At 42.1% G+C, this 25,284-nt stretch overlaps 2 protein-coding genes across 4 annotated transcripts; one reads left to right on the plus strand and one right to left on the minus strand.

The window, feature by feature from the left end:
- Positions 1 to 1,765: 1,765 nt before the first annotated feature.
- LOC142931704 (phosphatidylcholine:ceramide cholinephosphotransferase 1-like) lies at positions 1,766 to 19,614 on the minus strand. 3 transcript variants are annotated; one of them, XM_076075763.1, is made up of 6 exons: positions 19,506 to 19,614; positions 7,143 to 8,061; positions 6,947 to 7,064; positions 5,891 to 6,044; positions 4,790 to 4,956; positions 1,766 to 4,136 (listed from the first exon to the last, which is right to left on the minus strand). In XM_076075763.1, exons 2-6 carry the CDS (start codon positions 7,751 to 7,753, stop codon positions 3,960 to 3,962), a joined length of 1,227 nt encoding a protein of 408 aa, XP_075931878.1. In that variant the 5' UTR covers positions 7,754 to 8,061; positions 19,506 to 19,614; the 3' UTR covers positions 1,766 to 3,959. The 3 variants fall into 3 exon arrangements, with proteins under 3 accessions (XP_075931878.1, XP_075931880.1, XP_075931879.1); XM_076075765.1 differs by having other exon boundaries at positions 19,424 to 19,592; XM_076075764.1 differs by having other exon boundaries at positions 18,424 to 19,592.
- A 2,222-nt stretch (positions 19,615 to 21,836) lies between these two features.
- LOC142931703 (multiple inositol polyphosphate phosphatase 1-like) lies at positions 21,837 to 25,284 on the plus strand. The gene is made up of 5 exons (XM_076075762.1): positions 21,837 to 22,416; positions 22,493 to 22,687; positions 23,050 to 23,147; positions 24,291 to 24,421; positions 24,821 to 25,284. The coding sequence occupies exons 1-5, from the start codon at positions 21,837 to 21,839 to the stop codon at positions 25,197 to 25,199; spliced, it is 1,383 nt and encodes a 460-aa protein (XP_075931877.1). The 3' UTR covers positions 25,200 to 25,284.

The raw sequence follows: 25,284 nt of genomic DNA on the forward strand, positions 1-25,284 counted from the left end.
TGACTTGAGCAACTATTATAGATGTCAATCAGAGGCGGATATGTACTCTCATTCACACGCTGCTCAAAAACACTCCACAGCACTAGATTAGTGATCGCAAACGCAGAGAGGCGTGTGGAGGCATTAATGTTCAAACTGGAAACTTCTTAATCTTCACGAGACACCGAACAATCAACAGGCTTTATGTTCTAGAACATGATTGCATACACCATGGCAGTTTTATTAGCCCAATCCTCTCTCTCTCTCAAACCACCCACTTTCCGGGTTCATCCAAAACTCAAAAAATTCAGACAAAACTCCACTCCAACAACATTATCTTCACGGGCTAAGTATGGTATCACGGTGAACGACCGCAGCACTGCTGAGAATAGAATAGACTTTGTTTGTGTTCACATGTTCCCATTAGGAACCCATGAATCAGACCGCTGTTTCTCTTGGCTTCACGGCCTTAAGGGAGGGTATGATGCAGGGGTGCAACTGTGAAAAGATAAAGCTTGTATTTTCATATATTGAGGCACAGGCAGTAGAAATGTTCTCCTTTAGGAAAAAGCGATTGATGGACGGCGGAGCGGAGCGTAGCCATATTCGAAAACAGGCGGCTGCAGAGTGGACAACGCCAGAGCAACATGGTAAGGCGCATTATTCATGCTGTAAAATGCAGAATATGATGTGAAAAAAACCTCGACGAGCTGAGACACACGGTTCATTTTTACACCCCGCATTTAAAAATCCAAAGCAAGCTGGCAGTAATTAAGAACAGTCTGTTTTCTGTCCACAGTGCAGACCGCATACCTGCATATTTAAAAATACGTTCAGCCACATTAAGCTGCTATCTTTAAAGCATCACTCTGGCCTATTTATTGAAGTCAGCTGTGTGGGAGTTTTGGGCTTGGCTGGTCAGAACAGTCTTCCCAGGGTGCCAGCAAATTCCCCAGCGGGCCCAGGAGCCAGCTCCAGACTCACAGATGATCCTTTTTCATGCAAGGAATTATGAGGGAACCTCTTGCTCTTTTTAGCAGGCAACTGGAGAAAACTCATCAAACCCCCTTTGCTGCAGTTCACCAGCACCTGAGGTCGTGATATAATTAGCTTTCGTTTGGATCGCTCGTATTTCCCCAGGGGTTGCTGTGGCGAGATTCCACAGCAACCAGCACGGATCAGTCATTTGATAATTGGCAAGATAAACTTTTTGGACACGTTGACTTTAGACTTCAAAGAGTACATTAACATGGCTGTCTTAAAGGCCCAGAAAACCTGCTTGATAATGTATTTTCCCAAGCTTTAAGTGATGACTATTCATTGTTAAAAACTTGAAACCACATTTTCAGGCACTTTAAGTTATTACTATAAAGATGTAACAGTCGCTGCGAGGGACTGGAAAGCGTAAGCGCGTGTGTGTATATTTTAAAAACCTCAGCAGACTTTGAAACACCTGGGTGGATGAGAGGAGAGGGTACAAGACTACAGTTTGAAACATCAGCATCACGTGTTTAAAGGGATAACATGAGGCCCAGAAAGAGCTACATTAATGGAAAAGGGAACTATGTGAGACACGTAAACACAAACAGGACACATAAACACATTTAGGAAGGAGAGGCCACCCCGTCTTATTTATGCAACTCAATACGACCATCTGCTGGCCGTTAGTGGGTCTCGCCATGACGTCATCTTTTGGCACAATGAGTTGCCACGAGAACGCGATCTGCTGCATGAAAAACAGATCGTGATAAACTTAAAAAGAAAAGACACGGGACAGTAAATAAAACACATTTTAGTAAAAGGTTTTATTCAAAAGCGTCCCAAGTACAATCCTTTATCTTACAAATATCTGGGATACACACAAACTGGGACAACGCTGTTGAGAGGTTTACAGAGGAACATACGAGGATAACGAACGCTGAAAAAATAAATCCAACTTGATTGGCAAACAAGAAGATAAACATTAACTCCAACTTTCATCCTTACCAGACCCCTAAGACATTAATAGAGAGCCGTGTTTGGACCGTTACTTCAAATCAAAAAATGTCTGAATGTGAGGAACCTGCTGTGCTTTTAAAAACTGAGAAAACGTTCTTTAAGTGAAATGATTGGACAACGCTACGGGACATTTGTCTCAAACAACAAGACTCTTGTCGGCATTGAAAAGGTATCGGCTTCATCAATTGGAAATAATGTTATTTTCTCACCACCTTCTTTAGATATAGTTTAAAGAAATTAAATCACATCATCCTTAATATTTATTTGGGATTTGTATAATCTAAAGCTTAGTGCAGTTTCTCTTTATCAAAGCTTATCAGTTTAACTTGAAATTAAAGTTTCACAAAACATTAAATCTTTCCCTACAGATGAACTTGTGCAATACGTATTCTTTACAGTTCATAGTTATACAAAAAAAAAAAAAAAAAGCCAACATGTACATGATTAGGATTATCAATAAAGACGCTTTTTCACATTAATGGAAATCAATGTCATCCTGCACACACACACGGTCAAATACATTACCAGCTCTGTGCATCATGCTTCAGCTTCTTCCCCACAAACACACACAAGTTCCAGGTCGAGTGTTTGCTGCTTCTAGTTTTTAAACTGGAAGGTAGCAGCTTGATTTAGTGCGCGACAAACCACACAAAGTACTCACACAGACTCATTACAGACATGCTCAGAAACTTTATACTCTAAGATTCCCTAACACCAGTGTTGACGTTGAACATTTTCCTCTAGATCTCATCACCCCCACAAAGGTTACAAGACCAGACAGTAATGAGGATTAATCTGATGTCAAAATGGGACTCAATGTGGGGAACAAGAGAGGAGACACTGATGATGACGATGCACAGACATGTCAAAAGGTCCAGTATAACTTCACTCGGCACCTCAGAGACACGTCGTCTCCTATTTCTAATCAGGAAGTGATGTTTTGCAAATAATGTAGTTGTGAAAAAGTAAAACTAACAGACAATTTAGCATCAATGATCAGGTTTTGAACATGGCTGGTGTTGGTTAAAGACCGATTGTAACATTAGATATTTTTACCAGACAAAAAGAAAAATACAATTAAGTCTTTTTTTTTTTTTTTTTTGCTAGAACCGTATTATCCAACGAAGCACAAACTGACATCATAAATCATCAATAAATAAATGGGACATTTCACTCACTGCACTTAATTTGTGTGAAAACCAATCTTGTGGTAAGGCTGGCTAGTTGTTTTTACATTCATGGGAACGAGACTGTTAACGAAGTTCCACCTCGTGCCGCAGCACGGAGACACAAGACACGGAGTACTTGAACTGTTTTACAATCAAGCTAGAAAGGCACTGGAAGTACGTTATACCACATTAGATTCTTATGCTCTGTTATCCATCTTGAAAAAGGTAAAAATCTAAAAATCTTTTGTTGGACATCATTTCTCTTTGAAAAATAAAGTTTGAAATACTAAAAAAAAAATATTTTTTTGCACCGTTGACTCATTTTAGCAAGGACAGTTTACAAAAAGTAATTTGCTATAAAAAAAAAGAAAAGAAAAATGCTAATGGCATTTTGGTTATCAAATGATCGACACTATTTTGCGCTAAAAATCTTGTAAGAACACGAGGACGTTAACTACGGTTTTGTGCAGAAAGGGGAAAAGTTTAGAGTCCTTGTGGCCCAAAAAAATCTTTGAGACGTTTGTCGAAATGCTTCATAAACCGTTGTGTGGCCCACGACGAGAAAAAAAAAAAACAAATCACACAAAACAAATATAAATTAGTGCTCTGTGTTGGCAATACTACCAGAAGAGAAAGAACAACTAAAGAAACTAAAAGAGGAACCGGGTGGGTCACAGTGCTACCCATGAGGACAGGGACGTGTCTGTTACTGGAGGTGAAAGGTCAGCGCTACGTTTGTCAGTGCCGTCTTCCATCGGGTAAAAACAGCACTTATGGAAGTCATAGTCCTCGCTTGCTTCGACAGGACAGGGGTCACTGGATGTCCAGTTTGCTGTACTTCACGCCGCGGCTCCACTGCAGCGATCGCAATGGCAACGGCAGCTGATAGTTGCGAGGCACCGTGCCTCTGACGTTCTCCTCGAAGTACTGGAATAGTCTGTACCACCACACGCGAGAGAACAAGTTGCTCTGAGACGTCTCCTTCAGCGACTGAAATAAAATTTAAAAAAAGACACAAATAGTGTAAGTGGGGTCACGTACACGGACAGAATACAATGTTGTACTTGAGAAACATTTCATAGCAGACAAAAATGAGTTTCAGGTATTAAATTAGCTGAATTAGCCAAATAAACATCAGGTTCTTCTTCACATTAATGCACAAATCTTAGGAATAGTTGGGTATTTTTTGGAAATATCCATTTCTCTCTCAGATGAGGAGACTGATACCACTGTCTTCTGTGCGTTAAATATGAAGCTACGGCCAGAAGTCATTTCGATGACGCTAGAAGAAAAGATTCAAAACAGCCTCGCTTTGTCCAAAAAATCCAGGTCATACCTCGATTGTTTAATACAAAAGCAGAAGTGTAAAAACAACAGGGTGATATGTGTCAGACTATGTCCAGATTTTAAACTAAGTTATTTTACAACTTCAAAGCCAACAAAAGAAAATGTGTCTGATTAACAAGCTATACGACTGTACATGGCGAGGCCTCTGCAAGCAGCTGACGACAACACCGGAAGTCACATGACACGTTTTCCCACCTGGACACCCCTCTCTGTGTACATACTCTATGTAACCTCGGTACTGAAATACAGGTTCCACTTAATAAACCCTCTACTTTAATGTCGCATGTTGCACTCACCTGCTGGTTGGCCATAGTGTGGTACCACCAAAAGAGGCGTGTAGTGATAAAGTATGCAACCACCACATCCACAGTATAGTGGTCATGGGCCAGAAGGATGCAGAAAATCCCCACAGCGCTCAAGCTCCAGCAAAACCAGTGGTACCACCAGAACCGCTTCGGGGAATCTGCCAATCAAACATGAAAAACATGCAGGGTTTAATACAGGAGAGACGCAGGAGGAACCCAGCAGCATCAACTCGAGAAGAACAGCTAAACGGGGCATTGGGGCCGGTGCAAATACATTGTGTTTGGCCTCAGACGTTCAGACTATGGCTGAGGAAATATGAACCAAACGTTTCTCCTTTTCACCACTAGATGTCACTGCTGTGGTGGAAAAGCTTTGCAGTAGTAATGTGATGTAGCAGAGTTAATAACTCAAAGCCTTAGAAATGTACCAATGTCTACAACTTGACCCAGAAGCAGTTAAGATGCGTCTGACTTCTGACCCGTGTGCTTAGCGGTGAACCAAGTGAGCGGGCAAACCAGCTACGTTAAGATAAAGGAAATGCCTGGTGAGGAACAGAAAATGTGGTTATGCAACAGAGCGATGTCGTAACACGGTGACACTAATGTGTGAACAGCTGTGGACGTGGATAGCGGAACATTTCCTCTACATTTCCTTTATGGCTACATTTCCCGCTACAATTTAGAGAAGTGTTGAGAAAGCCAAAGCAGCACCGGGCTTTATCGGGAAGATGCAGATGCTACTGAGGACGGTGGTGTGTGTGTGTGTGTGTGTGTGTGTGTGAAAACCTAAAACATCAGTTATGAAATTGAGCGTTATGTCGTAATAAATCCGCCTCGATAGCTGTAAGTGCCGACCTGCTTATTACTCTTATATCTCTGAATAGTACATCATTCTTTTGACATCTCAACTGACCTACTGAAGAAGAGTGCACTAGTTTATGGCAGCTGTGGTCGTCAAAATGATCTGCTGCACATTTGTAAATATAAAAACAGACTTTGAGGAGGTTAAAACGAGCGCCACATGTGGCTTTAAAGCAAAAACCTTTGTGTACATTCTTACTAAACCTATAGTCTAGACACCGTGGAACTTACACTCCTTGATGAAGAGGTACGTTAGCGTTAACATGACGGTGTGGCCACTGTACAGATAATCTCCACACATGGTGTGGGAACCTGTGATGGAGAGGCCCCCGCCAGCAATCATCTTCATTATTCTCCTCATCTGCACCTCCCAGTTCCCGAGAAGCTGAAAGAAACGCAGCCAGTTATTACAAAGGTATTACAAACTGATATATCACTCATAGCTGCTGAAGAAATATATGATGTGTAAAAGTAGGATGTAGAGGACAACTGCTGCGGTTTACGTTTACATAAGAAGATATTGAAATACAGTGAAAAATACTTTACACGGTGAATTCCTGCATTCAAAGTTTGTAGAGTAAAGGACAAATGTATTGGAAGCGAGATGTAGTTGAAGTATCAAAAGTAGAAATGTACAGTGAGAAGAAGCAACACCTACTGTACAGCTGTAGTAGCAGCATTTCTTGTGATATCATCTGTAGAATAACTATTAACCTATTCGATAACATTTAGTGGCACAAAAAAAAGATTGTCCCTTTATATTTTCTTTAAAATATAAGTATTCGTTTATTTAAATGAAAAGTAGCAGAAAGTCCAAATACAGTACTGTGGACGGGTGTAGAAGAGGCCACGCATTGTTACACTAAAAGCTAAGAGATGCAAAGACGACACAGACTGTATTGGTTTTCCAATCTACTCTCACCAGGATTGTTTTATGAACAAAAACACGAGACTTCACAACAGGAACACACGGTGGATTTAAATAAAAGGATATGAAAGTGCTTTCCTAGTAGAGCATTTGCAATATTACAATAAGAGGACCTATTCAAAAAAGTGAAGCAACTACTCGAAGCTCCTCTGACTCACAAAAACAGTGGACATGCACATATCTTACAATCGGTGGTCAGTGGAGAGCACGCACAGGCTCTCAGCTTACAAAAGACATCTCAGTTTTTGCTGAATTTGCCCATTCAGCACGTTTTTGCCTAAAGCGTAAGTAAGAAAGAAGCCTTTCATGCTCAACAGACCTACATTAGAAATAAGTGTGTGAGTGTGTGTGTGTAATACCTTTGGAGAGCATTTGAAGTGCATCCCCGGAACAGGCAGAGTGGTGATGTACATTGTAATACACCGGTACAGATAGAGTGTGCCCACAATGAAAAAGAATCGCCTGCCTATAATAGACCTGGGACAAACAGACGAAGAAAATTAATAACTTGACCATTTCAATAAAAAAAAATTTAAAATAATATGTAGAGTGTACCTGTGCTTGAGTAGAATCCACTGTATCAGCCACAGTCCCACCAGCAGCATGCCGTTAATCTCACAAATGGAGAAGGCCCACTCCACCCGGTCAAACAGGTCGAAGAACTTATCGGGTAGCGGCGGGGTGTGCTCCTTCGCCGGTACCCTCTCATGAACCACCGAAATGACGACCGTGGTGGCCACAAAGCACACCACCGCGTAGAAGAACGCTATGCCCGTCTTCCCCCACTCAATGGGGAAGGAGGTGCGCATAGTTTCTACCGTGGGGATGGGGATGTGGACCATCTCCATCCGGGCCTTCATCCCCATCGTGCCGTTCCTCTGAGGCTTGCTAGTCCCGTTAGGCAGCCCGCCGGCGTGTCCGTTTGCGTGGCCGTTTTTGTGAGCCTCGATGTGATTCTCTATCCGCAGCGTCTCCAGTCGCTCCAGCAGCTGCTGCCCGCCGTCGGACGACACCAGCGAGAGGGGGGGCATCTGGAAGTGCGCCTCGTTGAGCCTGAGCAGAGCGGGGCCGTCCGTCTGCCGGAGGGCGTCGATGTACTCTGGCATCCCCTCTTTGATCAGCCAGTCATAGACGTCCTCTGCCAACCATGCCGCCACCTTCTTCATCTTGGCCGGCGGGGCAACGTGGAGAATTTACGGGTCCTCGGACTGGGGGAAGTTCACCAGAGGTTTCGCAGTCTACGGGGCAGTGGGAAGTCCTCTCCGGTTTTGGCACATGGTGTTTCTTGCACCCAGAGGGAGGCCCAGTCTCCTCGAAGTGATGGTGGGGGGGTGAGGGAAGTAGGCCGCAGGCTCACTCGGGGGGGGGGGGGGGGGTCAAGGCCGACAAGATAGCAGGTGAACCGCGGTGGCCTCCTTCGGCAGTCTTCACCTCATCAGCTCCTCCCACACACACACACACACACACAGCACCCCTGTGTAAAAAAAAAAAAAAAAAAAAAAAAAAAGTCAGAATACAGTGAAGACTGAACGTCTGTGTGTGAGGACGATGCACCTCGTGACCTTACGTTACGTAGAGCACTTGAACAGCAGGTCTATTGTACTGTTGAGTCGTTGTTGGTAGTGCTGGGATTATAGTCATCCGTTAATGTATCTGGCATTTGCCGTTTGGCACATGATGAGTTTCCAAAAGGGCTAACTAATAAATATAAATCTGTCTATTAATAAAACAGAGTGTGAACTGCTGTGCTGTTTGAACTGAAGGCACGAGAAAGTGATGGATGGGAAGATAAAAAGGAAAACACAGCGGCAGTGATTAATCATTCATTTGAGACACAGACATTTACTAATATCTACAGTTTGATGGCGTAGCAAAGTCAACGGAGCATGTAACTCAGGTTAACTAACCCGTTTAATCGTCTAAATTAAGTACAGCAGGTAGAAAATACTACCAGTTATTTCCCAGATCAAGCTGTAACTCCACTTTGTGTTCCATAGCGTGTGTTTCTCATCAGGGCTTCAGGCAACAGCAGAGGTTTAGCATTAACAAAAAGGGGATGAACTCGCACATCTGCTGCATATCATGCATTTGTTTATAGAGCGTGATGTCAGTGCCGGACACAGGGTGGCCCAGCTTGTGTCCGGGGGAGTGCGAGGTACAACCGGAGACTAGGTCCTAATCTACTGCATGGATACGAGGAAGGAGGGAGGATGGGAGGGGGAAATGGGCTGCAAAGAAGGAACTCATAAATCATTGTGAAGGTCAGCGCCGAAGCACCGAGACAGCCCCACCCCTGTTATGGGAGGGCAGTCAGGCACAGGCGGGTCAGCTAAGGCCAGCGGCAGCTAAATACACTGGCAGGCCCGGGCCGGTTGGCAGGACAACAAACTGCACATCAGTACCTCATCTCACCTCAGAGGCCCGTTCATCTGGGTCAGCAGAACAGAGCCAAAGCAATGGGGCTGTGAGCTGGGTCGCCTACAACTCTGACAAACACCTGGTGTCAGATTCGATTTGAACAGATACCCCCACAATTCTAACTAAGCACGTGTAAAAATAAACATATGGATAAACATTCAAACAGCCCAGCAGGAGAGTCCTTACGCAACAAGCTCAGCTACGTGACGACCCAGCTGTGCACCTTAACGTAGTGTGAGGAGTGCAAAGGAGAGCTGTGTTTAGTGGAAACAAAAAGAGAAACGGAGACAAAGAGCACTCGCGTCGGTCCGTTAACAGTATAGGAGTGAGACAGATCAGAGATTAGCTGTCACTGAGTCAGCTGTGTGCCGAGGACCTTTGGTCTATGAATCAGCTTACAGCGTGCTCAGTGAGGAAATAGTCGCACTCGACTGAACTGGGAAAAGGGAAAAACAAACTAATCCTGGAACTAATGAAAATACCCGTGTATTTACCCAGGTATCTTAACGCTGCGCTCGCCCAGAAATCTTGGATATGAGGGTTAAAATATGATAAGTTTTGTAATTTCTACGCTAAAAATCGCATGACATTATGCCTTTCCACTTTGGTAGTGGAATGATGCTATTTCAAGCAAAGGTCTGGACATGGAGAGAATACAAGTATCTGGAGAACATATGTATGAGAACACATATCCTGCAGGAACTCAAGGTTGTGGAAAACACATACCCTTTGTGTGCTGAGGTTAACCACCACCTGATGAGCACGTAGCAGGCTTTGATGAAAAATGTTTGTACCAGGAGCGAAACAGAGCAAAGTCTTCACAACACTATTATTTGAGGGCTGCAGAAACAAAAGGAGATTCTGCGAACGCTTCAGCCTTAAGATGTTGTGAATTTTAATACAAGATAAGAGAAAAACACTGAAGCTACTCCCTAAACATTTTGACCGTGAACGCCTTTTTGTTTCCCCTTCAGAACTTTAGTAAACATGACAACACCGGAGAAAGAGTGTTGAGGCGTTGGCTTACGGAGCAGGGAGTTTTTTTTTTTTGAGCATTATAAATCCAGCATCGTTTATAAATTTACAGTCCTCCGTGCCTATGCTGACCCATAGCAGTGTTACCACACCCTGATCAGTGGAATAGTGCGAGGCCATTGGTAAGACTGTGTCCCCTCATCGGCATGTATGTATGTACGTACGTGTGTGTGTGTGTGTGTGTGTGTGTGTGTACGAGATAGACACACGACCTACTGATCGAGAGCAGCTCTGTAGCGTTACTGGAGGGCAAAACCTCCTCAGGGAACCTCTGAGCCACCAGTGTGCTTTTTCACAAGTGCTGGTCGGATGGTCCAATAGCTTCGGAAACCCCTCCCCTCGCATGTCACTGGTGTTTGATTTTGGGTGGGGGTGGGGGTCCAACAATTTCTGTAACTTTCCAACAATCGCACTCACTTCACACTTCGATTGGCCAGCTGTGCCGTGGTTTGAACATTTCTCTCAGTTCTTTGGATAAAAGCGTCTGCTAAAAAAAAAAAAAATGACTGTAAAGTTCTCTTGTCATTTTCACAATTGGAACCTCACCGGCATAAATAAGATCTTCCATGCGTTTCATGTCACCACTTCCTCCTACATTCACATCTCTGACTGACTGACTCTGTGTGTCTCACACTCTCACACGCACACGCACACACACGCTGGTTGCAAGACAGCTAAATTAGCTGAGCTTACACTCGAAAACACATTACATTTCATACTCAAACCACAACACTGCAACTCCCCTTTTCCCTCATGTGGCAAGTCTTTGGTCTCAGAGAGTTTGGTGGGGGAGGGGGGGAGGGTGGTTTCGCACATGTGACATTACCGGAAAAGATCCCACCCAGCTAGGAGCGACAATATGTCAAGCCGACACAAACAAACACACCATCCGTAGCCCGTCTTTAGGCCACCAAGAGAGGTACGACAATGACGAATTCACAATAGCTTTGAACGGCCTTTCAGGGAAGTTTCACGAAGACATGCAATGACTAAAAATGTACTCGTGTCAATAGCAGCCTGGATGTCTTCTGCAGAGTCCGTTTATCTAAAGAACCCTGTTGTGCTACCACTGGCGCTTTTCCCAAATGCCTGATCTGAATCTTAGCATCCGTGTTGTACAACTTAATGTTATGCGTTCCTAAATTCCCTCTTGTCCTTCCATCGGCTCAACAGCATCGGCCTCAGAGGGGAGGAAAACTGTTTCTCTGACCCGTCGCCACCTTCCGCCTTTTAGTTTCCACCTCTTCCTTCATTCTCATCTCTGCCGGCAGGATCGGGAGCCAGCGCCTATTGATCGTACTTTCTCTCCCACTCTATCTATTGCTGCACATTTGCTTCCTGTCGTTCACGTCATTGTTTCATTTTTCTGGCCCGACAACACTTACAACTTGTGACAGTTGAAATCTCCCAGCGCAAAGAATGGCCTTCATCAAAATTGGCAGAAGTACAGACATGTGAATGAGATAAATACTAGATCTCACACACACACACACACACACACACACACACACACACACACACACACACACACACACACACACACACACACACACACACACACACACACACACACACACACACACACACACACACACACACACACACACACACACACACACACACACACACACACACACACACACACACACACACACACACACACACTTCCAGTTAACAACAACTTCTGATAAATACAGTATGCTTCTTAGGTAAGAATAACGGCTTTTCACAACAAAGGCGTGTCTGTGCTTGAGCTGGTTGTTCCAGTGTTTCCACCAAGGAACCCTAATGAGAGCTCTGGGGTATGACTAGACGAGAACTTAAAACAAACACACGTACTTCTGTATGAGAACAGTGCATAAGAGAACTCAAATTGGAAATAAATTATTTTTAAAAAACTGACACAACAGAACAAAAAGAAGGTGCCGACGGCCTAAAGATAAGAAGGGTATCCATTATGTCTCGCTGGATGACAAAACACACTGACCGGGTCACTATGTTTGGTTTCAGCAACATGTGTTTGACATGATATGAGAGTTTGGGGTCAACCACAGTAGACCCTGATCAGATGACGGTGAATTGAAAAGAATATTTTGAGTTTTGGACTGTTGGTCAAACAAAACGAGCAGTTTGAAGACATCCCTGTGGCCGTGGAGATTTTTTTTTTTTATTATTTAATGGACACGATTAATTAAGAAAATAAGTGCACAATTCTCTGTGTCTTTAAAGGGTAACATTTTTAAGCTGGTGGAAATGTGGGCCAGGTCATGAAAAGAGTCCAACACCAGTCCAGTGCCGACTTCTGAGTCTGTGCAGAAGCTCGAAAAACTAAATTGATATCCAGTCCTGTACGTGGTTTAGCTGAAACTTCCCAAATGTGACAGCTCATGCTGCATTTAACTAGAGATGCACCGATCGAAGCCGGACGGTTCTCAGCTGATGGCTAGTCAGTTTAATATTTACATTTTGTTTTACATTTGCACACGCATGATAGTTTTACAGCCTCGGTGATACTCTCAAATGGACGCACATGGAGAGTAGCTCTGTTCATACCGTCTCTGCTTGGAGGCCGTATTCCACACACGTCGAAGGATCGTGTAGAAGTTCTTTAGTGCAAGTGAAGAACACATAAAACTCACACTTTGTCACAACTGCAAGTCCAAAAAAAAAAAAAAGCCACAGAGGAGCAACCTTAAAGACATTAGGGACAACTGACTTAAATCAGACAGTTATTACAATGTAATAACTGACTTAAATCAGACAGTTATTACAATGTAATTGAAGTGTTCTCTCCCTAACACAGTCCTGCTTATAACGGAGCTAAAAGCGAACGTTAACAGAGGTTGCATTGACTTGGATTATGATGCATTCAAGCTGAACACAGTAAACTATTTATATTGAGCCATATATATATATATATATATATATATATATATATATATATATATATATATATATATATATATATATATATATATATATATATATATATATATATATATATATATATATATATATATATGCATGTGATGCTTTCACACAAACTTGACTAAATATTTGAACGGAGAAGATATGACATTGCACAACCAGCGATGTCAGTCACAGAAAAGCCAAACAAAGAAGATATTATTATGTTAATACTATGTTTGCCCTCTGCCTGCCTGGTGCCCTGGAGGTATTGTCCTTTTCTTTAGTTGCTATGCAGATTTTGAAAGAGAAGTATCCCATTACCGTTTCTGCTTGAACAACACAACAAACTCTCACCCGTCTCCCTTTACACCTATAGTGTACAAACGGCCCACAGGTAGATAATGCAAGGCCAATATTTACACAACTGGGCAAGCCTGGTTCAGGTGATTTATGGTTAAATATTAACTATGCATGTTCAGGCTTGCACAGTAGTTCAGTCCTATCATTAGAATAAAAATAATTAACTTTCGCCAAGCTTTATACCGTATGGTGCTGTGGCTCCTGCTATTTCTAATACACTATTTTCGAGACTAGACTCTAATTTGTAAAATCTGTGGCTGAGATCACTCATTCAACTACTTCGGTGATGCGCTGTAAACTTCTCGGATGCTCAGCGACCAGCAGGACATGCACAGCAGATCTTTGAACTATCTGGGAAGGAGAGCCTAAATGAAACAGTGTTTGGCTTCAGTGTACACAGAGGAGATGAATAACATGCTTGGAATGTGCAGCCTTTTAGAGATTAAAGGGTCAACTCTCCCAAAAATCACACACACACAAAAAACAAACAAACACATCACCACTTACTCACTATGCAGATAGTTTCAGGTGTTTTTGTGCCACGGTTTTGACCAAAACAAAACACATCTCGAGCAATGAAAGAAAAGTATTTATAACAAACATGTCTTTCCACTTACAAGTACTTCGATATTATTAGTAACTTACTAATAAAAGAAAACCTGTGTTTATGTGCAAGTGCTCTGCTTGATACTAGTTAGTTTACTGCAGGCAATAAATATAATCGAAACCATCACATCACATGATTGTATCAACTGTACGATTATGATGTTGTGTATACAAGCAAACTGTAGATTGAAGAAATCAACGCAGCCTTGGATTCACAGGCATCAATTTCACGTTTTTAAACTACGTCTACACTTAAAGTTTAGCTTCTAGTCTTAGTTGTTCACAGTCAAGAAATATTGTGTGTACTCGGCGGCTCCCTGGAGCAACGGATTACTCTTCAGCTCAGGAAACAATGACCGTCAGCAATTATTCAAATATCTGGCATGTTGCCATGAATACGATTTCAGATCAGTCTTTTATGGAGTTATTAATAAGGGAGGTCTCAACAGTCACACAAGCTATTCAGGGCAAAAAAAACAAAAGTATGAAAATGAGAAATTTAACACCGAGGTCTGATGACGGCCTCGACTTAGTACAGTTATTGTGAAGAAGGGCCGCAGGCGACAATGTCGGATATTTATTTGTGTCAGGGAATAATCAATCTGTTCGCCATAACAGCTGACACCAGAAGCTGAAAACATGCATTACATAACACCCTCCCACTACTGCCTCGCAATATTGCACTTCTAATTTTGTCAGAAAACTAGACTTCAGTTGCAGCGGGAGGCTGAAAATGTTTCCAGTGTGGACACATTCAAGTGTCGCTGAAGCGGGATCATAACTCCCTGATGGACTGGGTTCAGTTTCATTGCATTGCCTGTATTGTTTGTACACAAATTAAAACTACATTTCGAATGTGTGGTATCATTTTTCTTACCGTTTACTGTAACATATAAATTCAATGTAATATTATTTTTATCAACATTTGCTATTTCGATTCCTTTGCAATTGTAGCGACCCTGCTATCACAGGACAATAGGATGTCGTATCCGTTGGTTGAATAACAGAGCGAGCCGTTAGCCGAGCGTTAGGACGAGACAGGCCATGAAGCATAGACGGACGGCTCTTTGGAGAAGTCCTGGGGGAGCTGAGCTCAACGGGTACAACAAGCAGTGTACCGGTGACATCTGCTAATGAGAAGGACCACCTGTAGCTTTATGAGTCACTGATTAGGATGCGAGGACCTCACAAGCCCAGAGGACCAACACTAGACTCCATGTGGTGCAGACACATCACAAAAGATATCTAGAATAACACTGAAGGGACTTACGGTGCACAGGGAGTAATTAGACTGCAGCACAGCATTTAGCCCATCTCTTCAGATATCAACTTAAAGGTCTGTCAACCAGACTGACGGCTGAAGACTTTGCATGTTTGAGCAGAAAGATGCAATTGTCTAACCGTATTTTCATACGGCTTAAACACAAATAACTTGGCTCCTTTATTAAACCGTTTAAAAAAAATCCTTTAAGCCCAGCAACAAGGTGCTGAAATCAGAGCAGATTGAGGGATTGCCTCCACGTGGTGGCAGCTGAGCAGGCGGCTAGAAGCCAACAGTGCTAACAAGTGAAAACAAGGACAACAGTGCTGATAGAGCTAGCAGTGTTTACGGAGGAGGGGCTTTATCAGGACTGCGTTATCAGAGGTAACCGCCGCATGACCTCGGTGCAGAGCGCCTATTAGCTTGCCAGTGGGGCTCACGTGCGCGGCCTGGCTACATAAACAAAGCACAGAGAAGACGGCTCTCTGCTAGCCTGCGTGTTGGGATTTTTGATGACTGATGTGTTGTAATTCAAGTCAGCAATTGCCCACACGGCAAACAGAGTTTTAACCAAGATTTTTCGGTTCCATTGGACCTCTTTCATCACCGTGTTTGACGAAAACTCCATGGCACTATAAGAAAAATCCACATTCTCTAACAAGGATAGAAAAGTAAAACTCCACCATGAGCTAGTGGTTCATCCACTCCATTTAGTTTCAATCATGTAATCTAAACCATGTACAAACTGTTGCATTCTTTAACTATTACGCATACACCAGGCTTAAAACAGAGTTGTCATACTGTACATTATCTTCTACACATATAGTAAAAAAAAAAAGGAACTACATTATTCCACTGCTCATTAGCATAGGGACGTTTTTCTACCCTATAGAGGCCCATTAACATACATTGAGGTGTTTCGAGTTTCTGTGGAGCCAATAACAAACCATCTCTCATGGGACTCTTTTGTCCCCGCTTCATAATTAGTGTCTCTTTCACATGCACACTTTTCAACAGTTGTGAGCACAGGCCGACACTGGCCTGCCATTGGCCAAAGTCGCTCCAGCGATCCTCAATATAGCATCATGTTGCATTTTGCCTTCAAAAATAGGCCAAAATATGAACAAATTAGCGCAGGAACAAGTCTGCGGCTTCCTGGGTATTCACTGAGGGGATATAGTCACACACTGGTGTCCCAATATTTACACCAAACATAGTGAGAAACTTAAGAGGAATGCAGGAGGACATATGAAACAAGTCGAGACAGGGGGATAACCGGCTCAGGTGTAAGCAGGCTAGACAATAGCACAAAACAGAGGGGGCAGCTTGCATTACTTAACATTCCTGACAAATTCTACCACTCGACACCCTTGCCTTATCCGCATGCATTGGTCATACCTGGATCATCTAGTGTAATATTAAATACACATCCTTCACAATTCAAACTATTCTGAAGCTATTTAAAGTCTGTTTGGCTCCTTCATGTGTTCAAACAAAGCCCAGCAAAGTCAGAGGACATTAGACCACCTAAACGCGGCCCTTCTGTCCTGCAAGTAGAATTAAAATTTCATCTCATACTTTTGAGATGATTTATTTTCTGAAAACACACAAAATAGGCTACATGGAAGTTCTACTAGCCTAGATTTCCAAAAAAAAGAGGAGTTGTAGGCCACAGGAAACTGGGACATCATGTGAGGAGCGGTACAACTTCATGTGTTTCTAATTACGGCACAAACAAGATTGAAGCCATTACATGCAGTTTCTCTGGAGGCAAACCTATGATGGAAATCAAAAGGATCAATGGCTATTGTCCCAGCACTCGCACTGTAGTACCATTCAGTGGAATAACAAACAGGCCGAGGCCCATCAGCTAATGGCATTGTACCCTCGCTGTGGTTTGAACACAAGCTCAAGTGAAGCAGACACATATGCAAATGTGTTATTGTTCTAAAAAGAAGAATTCAAATGTCAAACTGGTATCAATTTTAAAAACGTCCAAAAAGCCACACAGAACTTCTCCTTATGTATCTGATGAAACAAACTGATAGATGACACAACAAAATGATTGTTGAGGTGTTAATTCTATTACATGTTTGAGCATTTAGGTCAGAGTTAGTGGCAATGTTGTACATTATATTGAGGTGTTTCTAATACCCCAATCTTTTAATACAATGTAGTCCAGTACAACAACAACACGTTCAACTGTGACCTCGTAATAAACACAGAATTAAAAAATATTACACCAGAAATGGAATATTATAAACTTCATAAAGACAGCCGTTATGGCGGTGATGTTGTGTTAGATAGCATAGGATTGTACCAGTGTACCCAATAAAGTGGCCTCTGAATGTTAACCTCCTTTATTGTGACTGCATGAAAACTATTTTTGGATGAAGAGGGATACAGCCGTGGCACATATTTCACATAGTTTTATACCTAGAAATGAGGCTTTATTAAGATAATTTTAATGCTGGTGCTCTCTCTAGGTGTGTACACATACAAGCTTTAAACTGCTGAGCATATAACATCAACAGATTCTCCATTCTATAGTAATGTTTTGAATTGAGAATCTCATTTTGATATACATTGTTAACAGTGTGTTCCCCAACATTAACTTAAACTTAGTAATTTGATGGTGAGTTATTACACACAAGCTGACACTAACATGGGTAACTGATAAACGCAAACATCACTAAGAGGGATACTAATACTAGTCAAGTATGGAGTTTAATATCTGAAGCTCTGACTCATTCATCAGTCATATCCAGTAAAGCTTTGTAGTTTGCATTCATAAAAATGACAACTCCCTCTAACTTCATTTAATAATGTGCAGCCTATGGATCCAGAATTACAAAAAAGATGCACATTTATCAGATCCAAAACATTAAAAAAATAAAAAAACTTTAAGAAAAACACGTACTGACAAAATAGTATGCCTATTCTCTGAAGACACGAGTAACATTAAAGCACTTTTTCCAGAGTAAGTTGGTGACCTAAGCTAATGTTGGCCAACATGTTTGGTCATCAGCTTAGACAGTTTTTCCACAGCTGATTCAGAGCTTTGCCTACAGAAAACTCCTTGTTTCCACTTGTTGATAGTCTGACATGCTTTTGTTTTGGCAAGGAGGCTTCCTCAGCAACTGGGCTGGATGCATTGGTGACAATAACCCCCATTGACTCACTCTTACATTTTGCCCCGTTGACATTCACCACAGTCATACTGTCTATGAAAAGTTGCTTTCTCACCAGTTCCGCTACACAGACATCTCTCTGTTTACGTCAGTCCATGTCTCTGTCCAGGCAGTTAGTGGATCTCGGGTTAGCGATCACACATAGTAGTGGTGTTCCCCCCCCCCCCAACTGTTCAAAACATGTCTGTGGTCATCAAGTGTTCCCATTAAAAAAGGAGCAATGGACGTGTACACGAGACTTTGTGGTACACCGTGCAAAAAGCAGGTCACCAGTTCCGCCCTTTTCTTCCGCGAATAACGTGACAACATCTTCAAATTATGACCACACACACACACACACATGCGTGACTACCATTAATACTCCAGGTTAATGTGCACAGAGACAGCAGCTGAGAATATATCAGTGGAGTCACTGTAACGTTAGTGGGCACAGCTGTGAGACAGTGTTAACGTCAACGTCATGGCTGACACAGGTGGCTCCTCAACATACTGAAAACACTGATTCACTGCATTCACACTGGAGTCTACGTACCACTGTAACGTGTGGCTCATCAGCTTAGTTTGACCTCCTAAAAATAGACAAGCTGGCGTCTTCAGTGTTTTAGCTAAGCTAGCTCGTCAGCTAAAACACAGTCGGGCTCTTGTACTCATAGGTTAGCTAACGAACATGATTGTGGATCAAATATATGTGTATATATATATATATATATATATATATATGTGTGTGTGTATTTATCACCTAAAAATTAATCAACACAACATTTCGATCCGGTTAAAAAATAAATAAAAAAAATAAACGCAGCGCGATGTGACCGCAGCTTCTTCAGTTAATCACGTTGGATCTGGATTAACGATAACGGGAGACAGGATTCTGATACAATGTTTCAACACAAGGCCAGCGATTAGTTAACGTTAGCTCACGTCAAGAATACAACGGTTGTCGAAAAGCGCGCACCGAGCGCAATTTACTGACATTATACAATACAACGAGTTTGTGGTGCAGCATAACGCGTTAACTAACACTTGCCTTACCACGAGCCACCGTGTTAACTCACCTCCCTCTCTCTCTCAGGGCTCGGCGGATAGCTAGGTCTGCGGTCGACTAAAGAGTAGTAACGTGTGTGTAGTGTAAATTACCTTGCCGTCGAAATGTTTACGGACTTCTTTTTAAATCGCAGTGGTTCTTCACGACCGTATACTCTGTGGTTTTATCCGGTGTTTTCATGGGGAGGCGGTTTGGTACTCGAAAAACTGGGAGTTCCCTTATTCATACCGTCACCGGTGCTGCCTTCACGTACCAACAGAAATATGGCGCGGTGCTTAAAGTGCCCGTGTGACAAAAGTTGCCATACGGTGGGATGGGTCGGAACAACACAAACACAATAACACCACTATGAACAACACACGTCATAGAATATTTCTTTGTCTATATTTGGGTAAATAAAGCGCCAAAAAATACATATTTAGACATGAGAGCTCTGAAGTTGTAGCACAGGAGGCGCTTTGAATGCAGCAACAGTAAGAGCTACGAATAAAATGCAGCGTTGGAAGAGCGCGAGCCCTACCCACTCACTCATCTGAAGCCATCAGTTGGTGAAGGACTGAGCACACACACTGTATTGTGATATCGGAGAAGTAAGGGAAAAATTGGGCCATGCAATGGGTCGGGCAGCGATATTTTTCCTGAAAAACAACACAGCATATAAAGCAAACCTTTGCAGACCTGTTGGTCGACAAGTGCTCAGGTTTTTACCTTGATTTATAGGTGACAACATCAATCAATGCAAATGTGCCACTGTTATGAATAACAATCAGACAAAAGCCTAACAAATATAAAGTAAAACCTGCAATAATTAATACTGTTAGTTTTTAATAATGATGTGCTTCAAATCATTAATATGGACAATTGGCTCTTGTAAAATAATAACACACATGACCAAATCTTTGACATAATTCAATTGTTGAATTGAACATTTTTAATTTAAAGGGCAGTGGTGGAGGGGGTGGACACACACAGTCCTAAAAAGTGGATGTAGCATACATTAAAAAATTCTGATTTGAAGTTTTTGTCAGAAGCGTCACTTGACATTTAATGAATACTTGCACTAATTCTTTCTATTCAGTCACGCAGCTTTTAATACCACTGATTATGCTGCTGATTATATTAAGCTTATAATGCTTGATAAGGCAGGATAATTGAGTTGGCATATCTTGAATAACCCCTGATACATTTAGTCTGACAGAGCATTCACTGTTTCTATAGGTAGTTTTACATCCTCTTCAGCCTTAACTGATAAGTGATTCCTTCATGGATCAACAATGGATCTCTTTTAATCTTTGAGGACATAATCTGTTTAACTTGTACTGTGTAAAGCATGGTTGCCCGACTGCTATTTAGACCTGCACAGCACATCATTTTCTCCAAATAGCATAAAAAAACAGGAATGCTTGTTATAGACCTTGACGGGTCATAAAACTCTTTAAAACCAAGCACAGGTCATTACTTACATTTTAACAGTACAGTATACGTTTTATTCAGTTTGAAACCAGCTTTGCAAATGAAACTATGCCCGGATCCTCTCCTAACTGGACTTCTGCAAAATGCAAATTGTATTGTATTGTTATTATATATGTTAGTATACATGTACCATGTTTAATAGTTGCATATTGCAGTTAAATATATTTCGAATTTCCAGTTGGCATCATTGCAAGAATGTTATTATAAATTATGTCAAAATCTACAAATGAAGGGTCTTGCACTTTCGAGCTCCTGCTGTATACATTTCAAAATGTCAGTTTGACATTTTGCAGACAAGTGAGATGATAAATAAGTGCCATAGTGACTCATCAATAATGTAATCTGGATGGGGAAATTAATAACAAAACGGAGGTCCATGAACCTTCACAACGCTGCACTATGTTGTGCATGAGGACAGATTTCGCTCAGATATCCACGCTGCCTCTTGATGAGTTCTTAGACTGCAAGCTCTGTGGTTAATGTGCTACTCTGATCTCAAAGTGGATGAAATGAAACTAAAATAGCTGTGATCGTATAGGTGTTCGGGAAGGTTGTCAAACCATGAAGTTGTGGTAAGAGAATAGAAAAACAACAACAACACTGTCTCCCTATAACTCAAGAGTGACACTGTAATATATTAAATCATTATAAACAGGATTTCTGTGAAAGTAGAGACAATTTTAGAATGCAAACAGGGAAACAGGAAGTAACTGGAAACACAAGAAACCTTGATAATCTGACAAGACTTCTGATGTAGTTTTCATTTCACTGTTTTAATTTTTCTTTTGAGGTTATCAATCAATGGCTGTTGTGTAAGAATGTGTTTTCACTTTAGCATATGCTGTGAGGGCATTGGGGTAAACAAACTGGACTGGACTCTGCTCAGTCCCATTTTTGACACAGAAGGTTTTGGGAACAGCTGCTTTTTCAAACCAATTCTTGTGTGCATCATGCTGACCTTTCTGTGGAAATTCACTGTCTTTTGTTTCCTCATCTTCACCTGCTGTTTACTTAACTATGTGAATCCTGAGGAAAATCTGGATACACCAGCGATCTCTAAATATTTCAACACGAAAGGGAGGTACGAAGAAGTGAACCCGTATCTCATAGAGGACATACTCGCTGTAAACAGGTCCATCCTGCAGCCTCCATCAGCACAATGCCAGGAAATTCATCTGACTGCCATCATAAGACACGGCACGAGGTACCCGACGAGCAAAATCGTCAAGAAGATGCAGAAGCTCTACGACATCGTCCTACACAACGCCTCGGGTGACGAGAGCTGGCTGCGTGAAATCCAGACCCAGTGGACGATGTGGTACACGGAGGACATGGACGGCCGCCTCGTCCAGAAAGGTGTGAACGACCACAAGCATCTGGCCGTCAGGCTGTCGAAGCTGTTCCCCTCACTGATTTCAGAGGAGAAGCTCAGAGGTGGATTCATCAAGTTCATAACCAGCTCAAAGCACAGGTGTGTCAATAGCACACTGTCCTTCAAGGCAGGACTGACAGAGCTGTGGGCTATTACAGGTAAAACCACCTGAAATATACGATGATCTACAACTTAGATACATTCTCATTAATCTGTCACCTTCTCTCTACCCAGATAAGGAGTTTGACCATGCAGTGAACGATGCTCTCATGAGGTTTTTTGACCAGTGCGCCAGGTTTGTGCAGGAAGTTGATAAGAACCCCTCAGCTCTGTCAGAGGTGGACCAGTTCAGGCAGGGACCAGAGATGAGGAGGGTCACGGAGAAGATCGCAGACCGGCTCAGGGTCCCCTACAATGACATCACACAAGGTAACATCAGCAGAAACACTGCCTTTTTACGCTGTTGATGTGTGTCTTAACGTATTTAGCATTTATCAGAAGCTAATTTAGAAGTGTTGAGGCCTCTGCCTCAGGTGGTAGAAAGCCTTGTCATTCATGACCTTGATTTAGTATTCTGGTAAAGTGAAGGTGCAATAATGAAGTGCCTATAAGTGCTTCATTTTTAAGATTATGACAAACTACTTTCTGATCAACTGTACTGTTCTTGTAGTGCACTTCTTTCTTGTTTAGCCTGATTTGAGAGGATGCCGCTTATCACAGATCTTTAAATGACTGCATTTCCTGCGTTCTTTAACCACTAAACAGTTGATACCGACCTCTCTTCCATGCAGATATGACTGCGGCGGCGTTTGACCTCTGTGCTTATGAATTTGCAATTAAGGCAGCGAACTCCCCTTGGTGTCAACTCTTCGATGAGGATGATGCAAAGGTAGGAGCAATTAATGGTCAGCTGCATGTAGATTTAATGCGGCAACAGGAAATGGTTTGTTTCAAGTTCATTTGTTATTGAGCCATTTATAACAGAGAGAACAACTGGGATGTTCTCCTGCACAATAGGCCTTTTTCACAGGCTTTTGTCGTAGTCGTAAAAGCATAGGTGTTAGTAACGACATTAACGATGGCTCTGATCTATTAAAGTGTCCCAAAAAGACATGACAGTGTGACAATGAGCCATCATAAACAATACCAGGACTGTGAAACTGAAGCAGTTAAAAGGAATTCAGCCATCATCAATTTACTATTCGCGTCCTTTCTTCAGTGACATGTCAAAATGTGTATTAGACACTGCTGAAACAGCCCAATGTTTAAAACAAAAATGTCTATACTCTGGAACTTTGGCAGCAAAATTATGTAGGCTGCTATTTGACTACCACAATTTATTTATAGAGCTATTTTTCACATAGAAAATTATGTTTTCCTATATAATACTGTTCAAATGTATCACAACCAAGTCTCCTGACTTTACAGAGGAAAAAAAGAAACACAAAAGCTAGTGTAAGTGATAAAACAAAGTGACAGTGATGCACTTCAGCTGATCAGACGGGCACTTTAAGCCAACCAGAGGAGCACTTATAGGTCAATTAGGGCCACAGAAAATAAACCGACTTTCGGAGCAAACACAAAAGCAAACAAACAGTCTAATCTAGGTCGGAGGTACTCAGCACCCTCAACAGGACTACAGATGCAAATCTGTTTAAAATCTGGCACGGTTCATTACATGGGAACATTAATGTTTTTAACTGTAGTCCCTTTTAAATGAAAAATAAATGAAAGAAAAACATTCGACGAGTAATTTAGATATCCTATTGCTTCTTTAAGGAGTATACAATCAAAAAGAAAAGTCACAATGCATGCCTTCTCTGTTAAGCCACACCATTCATTCACTGAGAAACCCTTTAGCAGTATGTGTATTAGAAATTGTGTTCTGTGCCTTGTGTTACAAGCTGACCTAACACTCACGCAGCTTGAAATGTTATCTCACAGAACGCAAAAAAATTGCTATTTTGGGAAATTCTTCTTTGTGTAAAGGCCACCCACACGCAGGCTACATGTGAACTATCTGCATCAACAGGTCGTGGATTATGCAAGTGACCTGAGGGAATTCTGGACGAGAGGCTATGGTTACGATATTAACAGGAAGTCGAGCTGCATTCTTTTCCATGATGTGTTTAACCGACTGAACGAGGCAGCCAACGAGAGCCAGTAAGTGAGCTTTAAAATGACCTGCACAGTCCGTACAAATGTGGGTTAGACTTTGGTGAAAACCTTCAGTGGAATACATGAAATATCTATATATATTTAATGCTTGTACCCTAATTTTGGCTGTTTTGCTGTTGTGAAATGTTAAGTACCCTTAGACTAGTCTGTGTTCTATTCTTTAGTTACAAATTATGGAGGTTTAAAATGTGTCCGTACGCAGATATGGCAGGATAAATAACTGTGATATAAACACTTGTCTAACAACCCAGACATTTCTTGGTGCCGATTGCATATTGTTCTGCTTTGTAGCTATAGTGTTTTTGTGTTCTCTTGAGTTTTATTTACACTTAATTCTATGAAATAAGCCATGTTAAATTCTGAACCCCATGTGGTGTTTGCCAGGTCAGGGCAACAGGTGACTGAGGCTGTGACGGTCCAGGTCGGCCATGCAGACACCCTCCTGCCCTTGCTTACCCTCCTGGGCTTCTTCAAGGACAGCGAGGCCCTGACTTCCACCAACTTCGCCACACAGGCCCAGCGCTCCTTCCGCACCAGCCACATGATGCCCTATACAGCTAACTTAGTCCTGGTGCTATACGACTGCGGAGGAGGCGACCTGAGACTGCAACCGCTGCTCAACGAGAAGCCCGTGACCTTCCCCGGTTTGACTAACCAGCAGGCCTCCATGCCGAGCTATCAAGACGTCAGAGATCACTACAGGGAGCTGCTCCAAGGCTGTGACTTTGAGACTGAGTGTCAGCTGTTCAAGAGTCCAGCTTAAGTCCAAGCACACCAGGTAGATCCTGGAAAAATGTTACTGGTTGAATGTGTGTTTTTTCTAAATGTTCTGCTTTTGAAAATTTAAA

Source organism: Anarhichas minor, unplaced genomic scaffold (assembly GCF_050575085.1).
Source record: "Anarhichas minor isolate MPS153535 unplaced genomic scaffold, ASM5057508v1 ptg000054l, whole genome shotgun sequence".
NCBI classification, from domain to species: domain Eukaryota; kingdom Metazoa; phylum Chordata; class Actinopteri; order Perciformes; family Anarhichadidae; genus Anarhichas; species Anarhichas minor.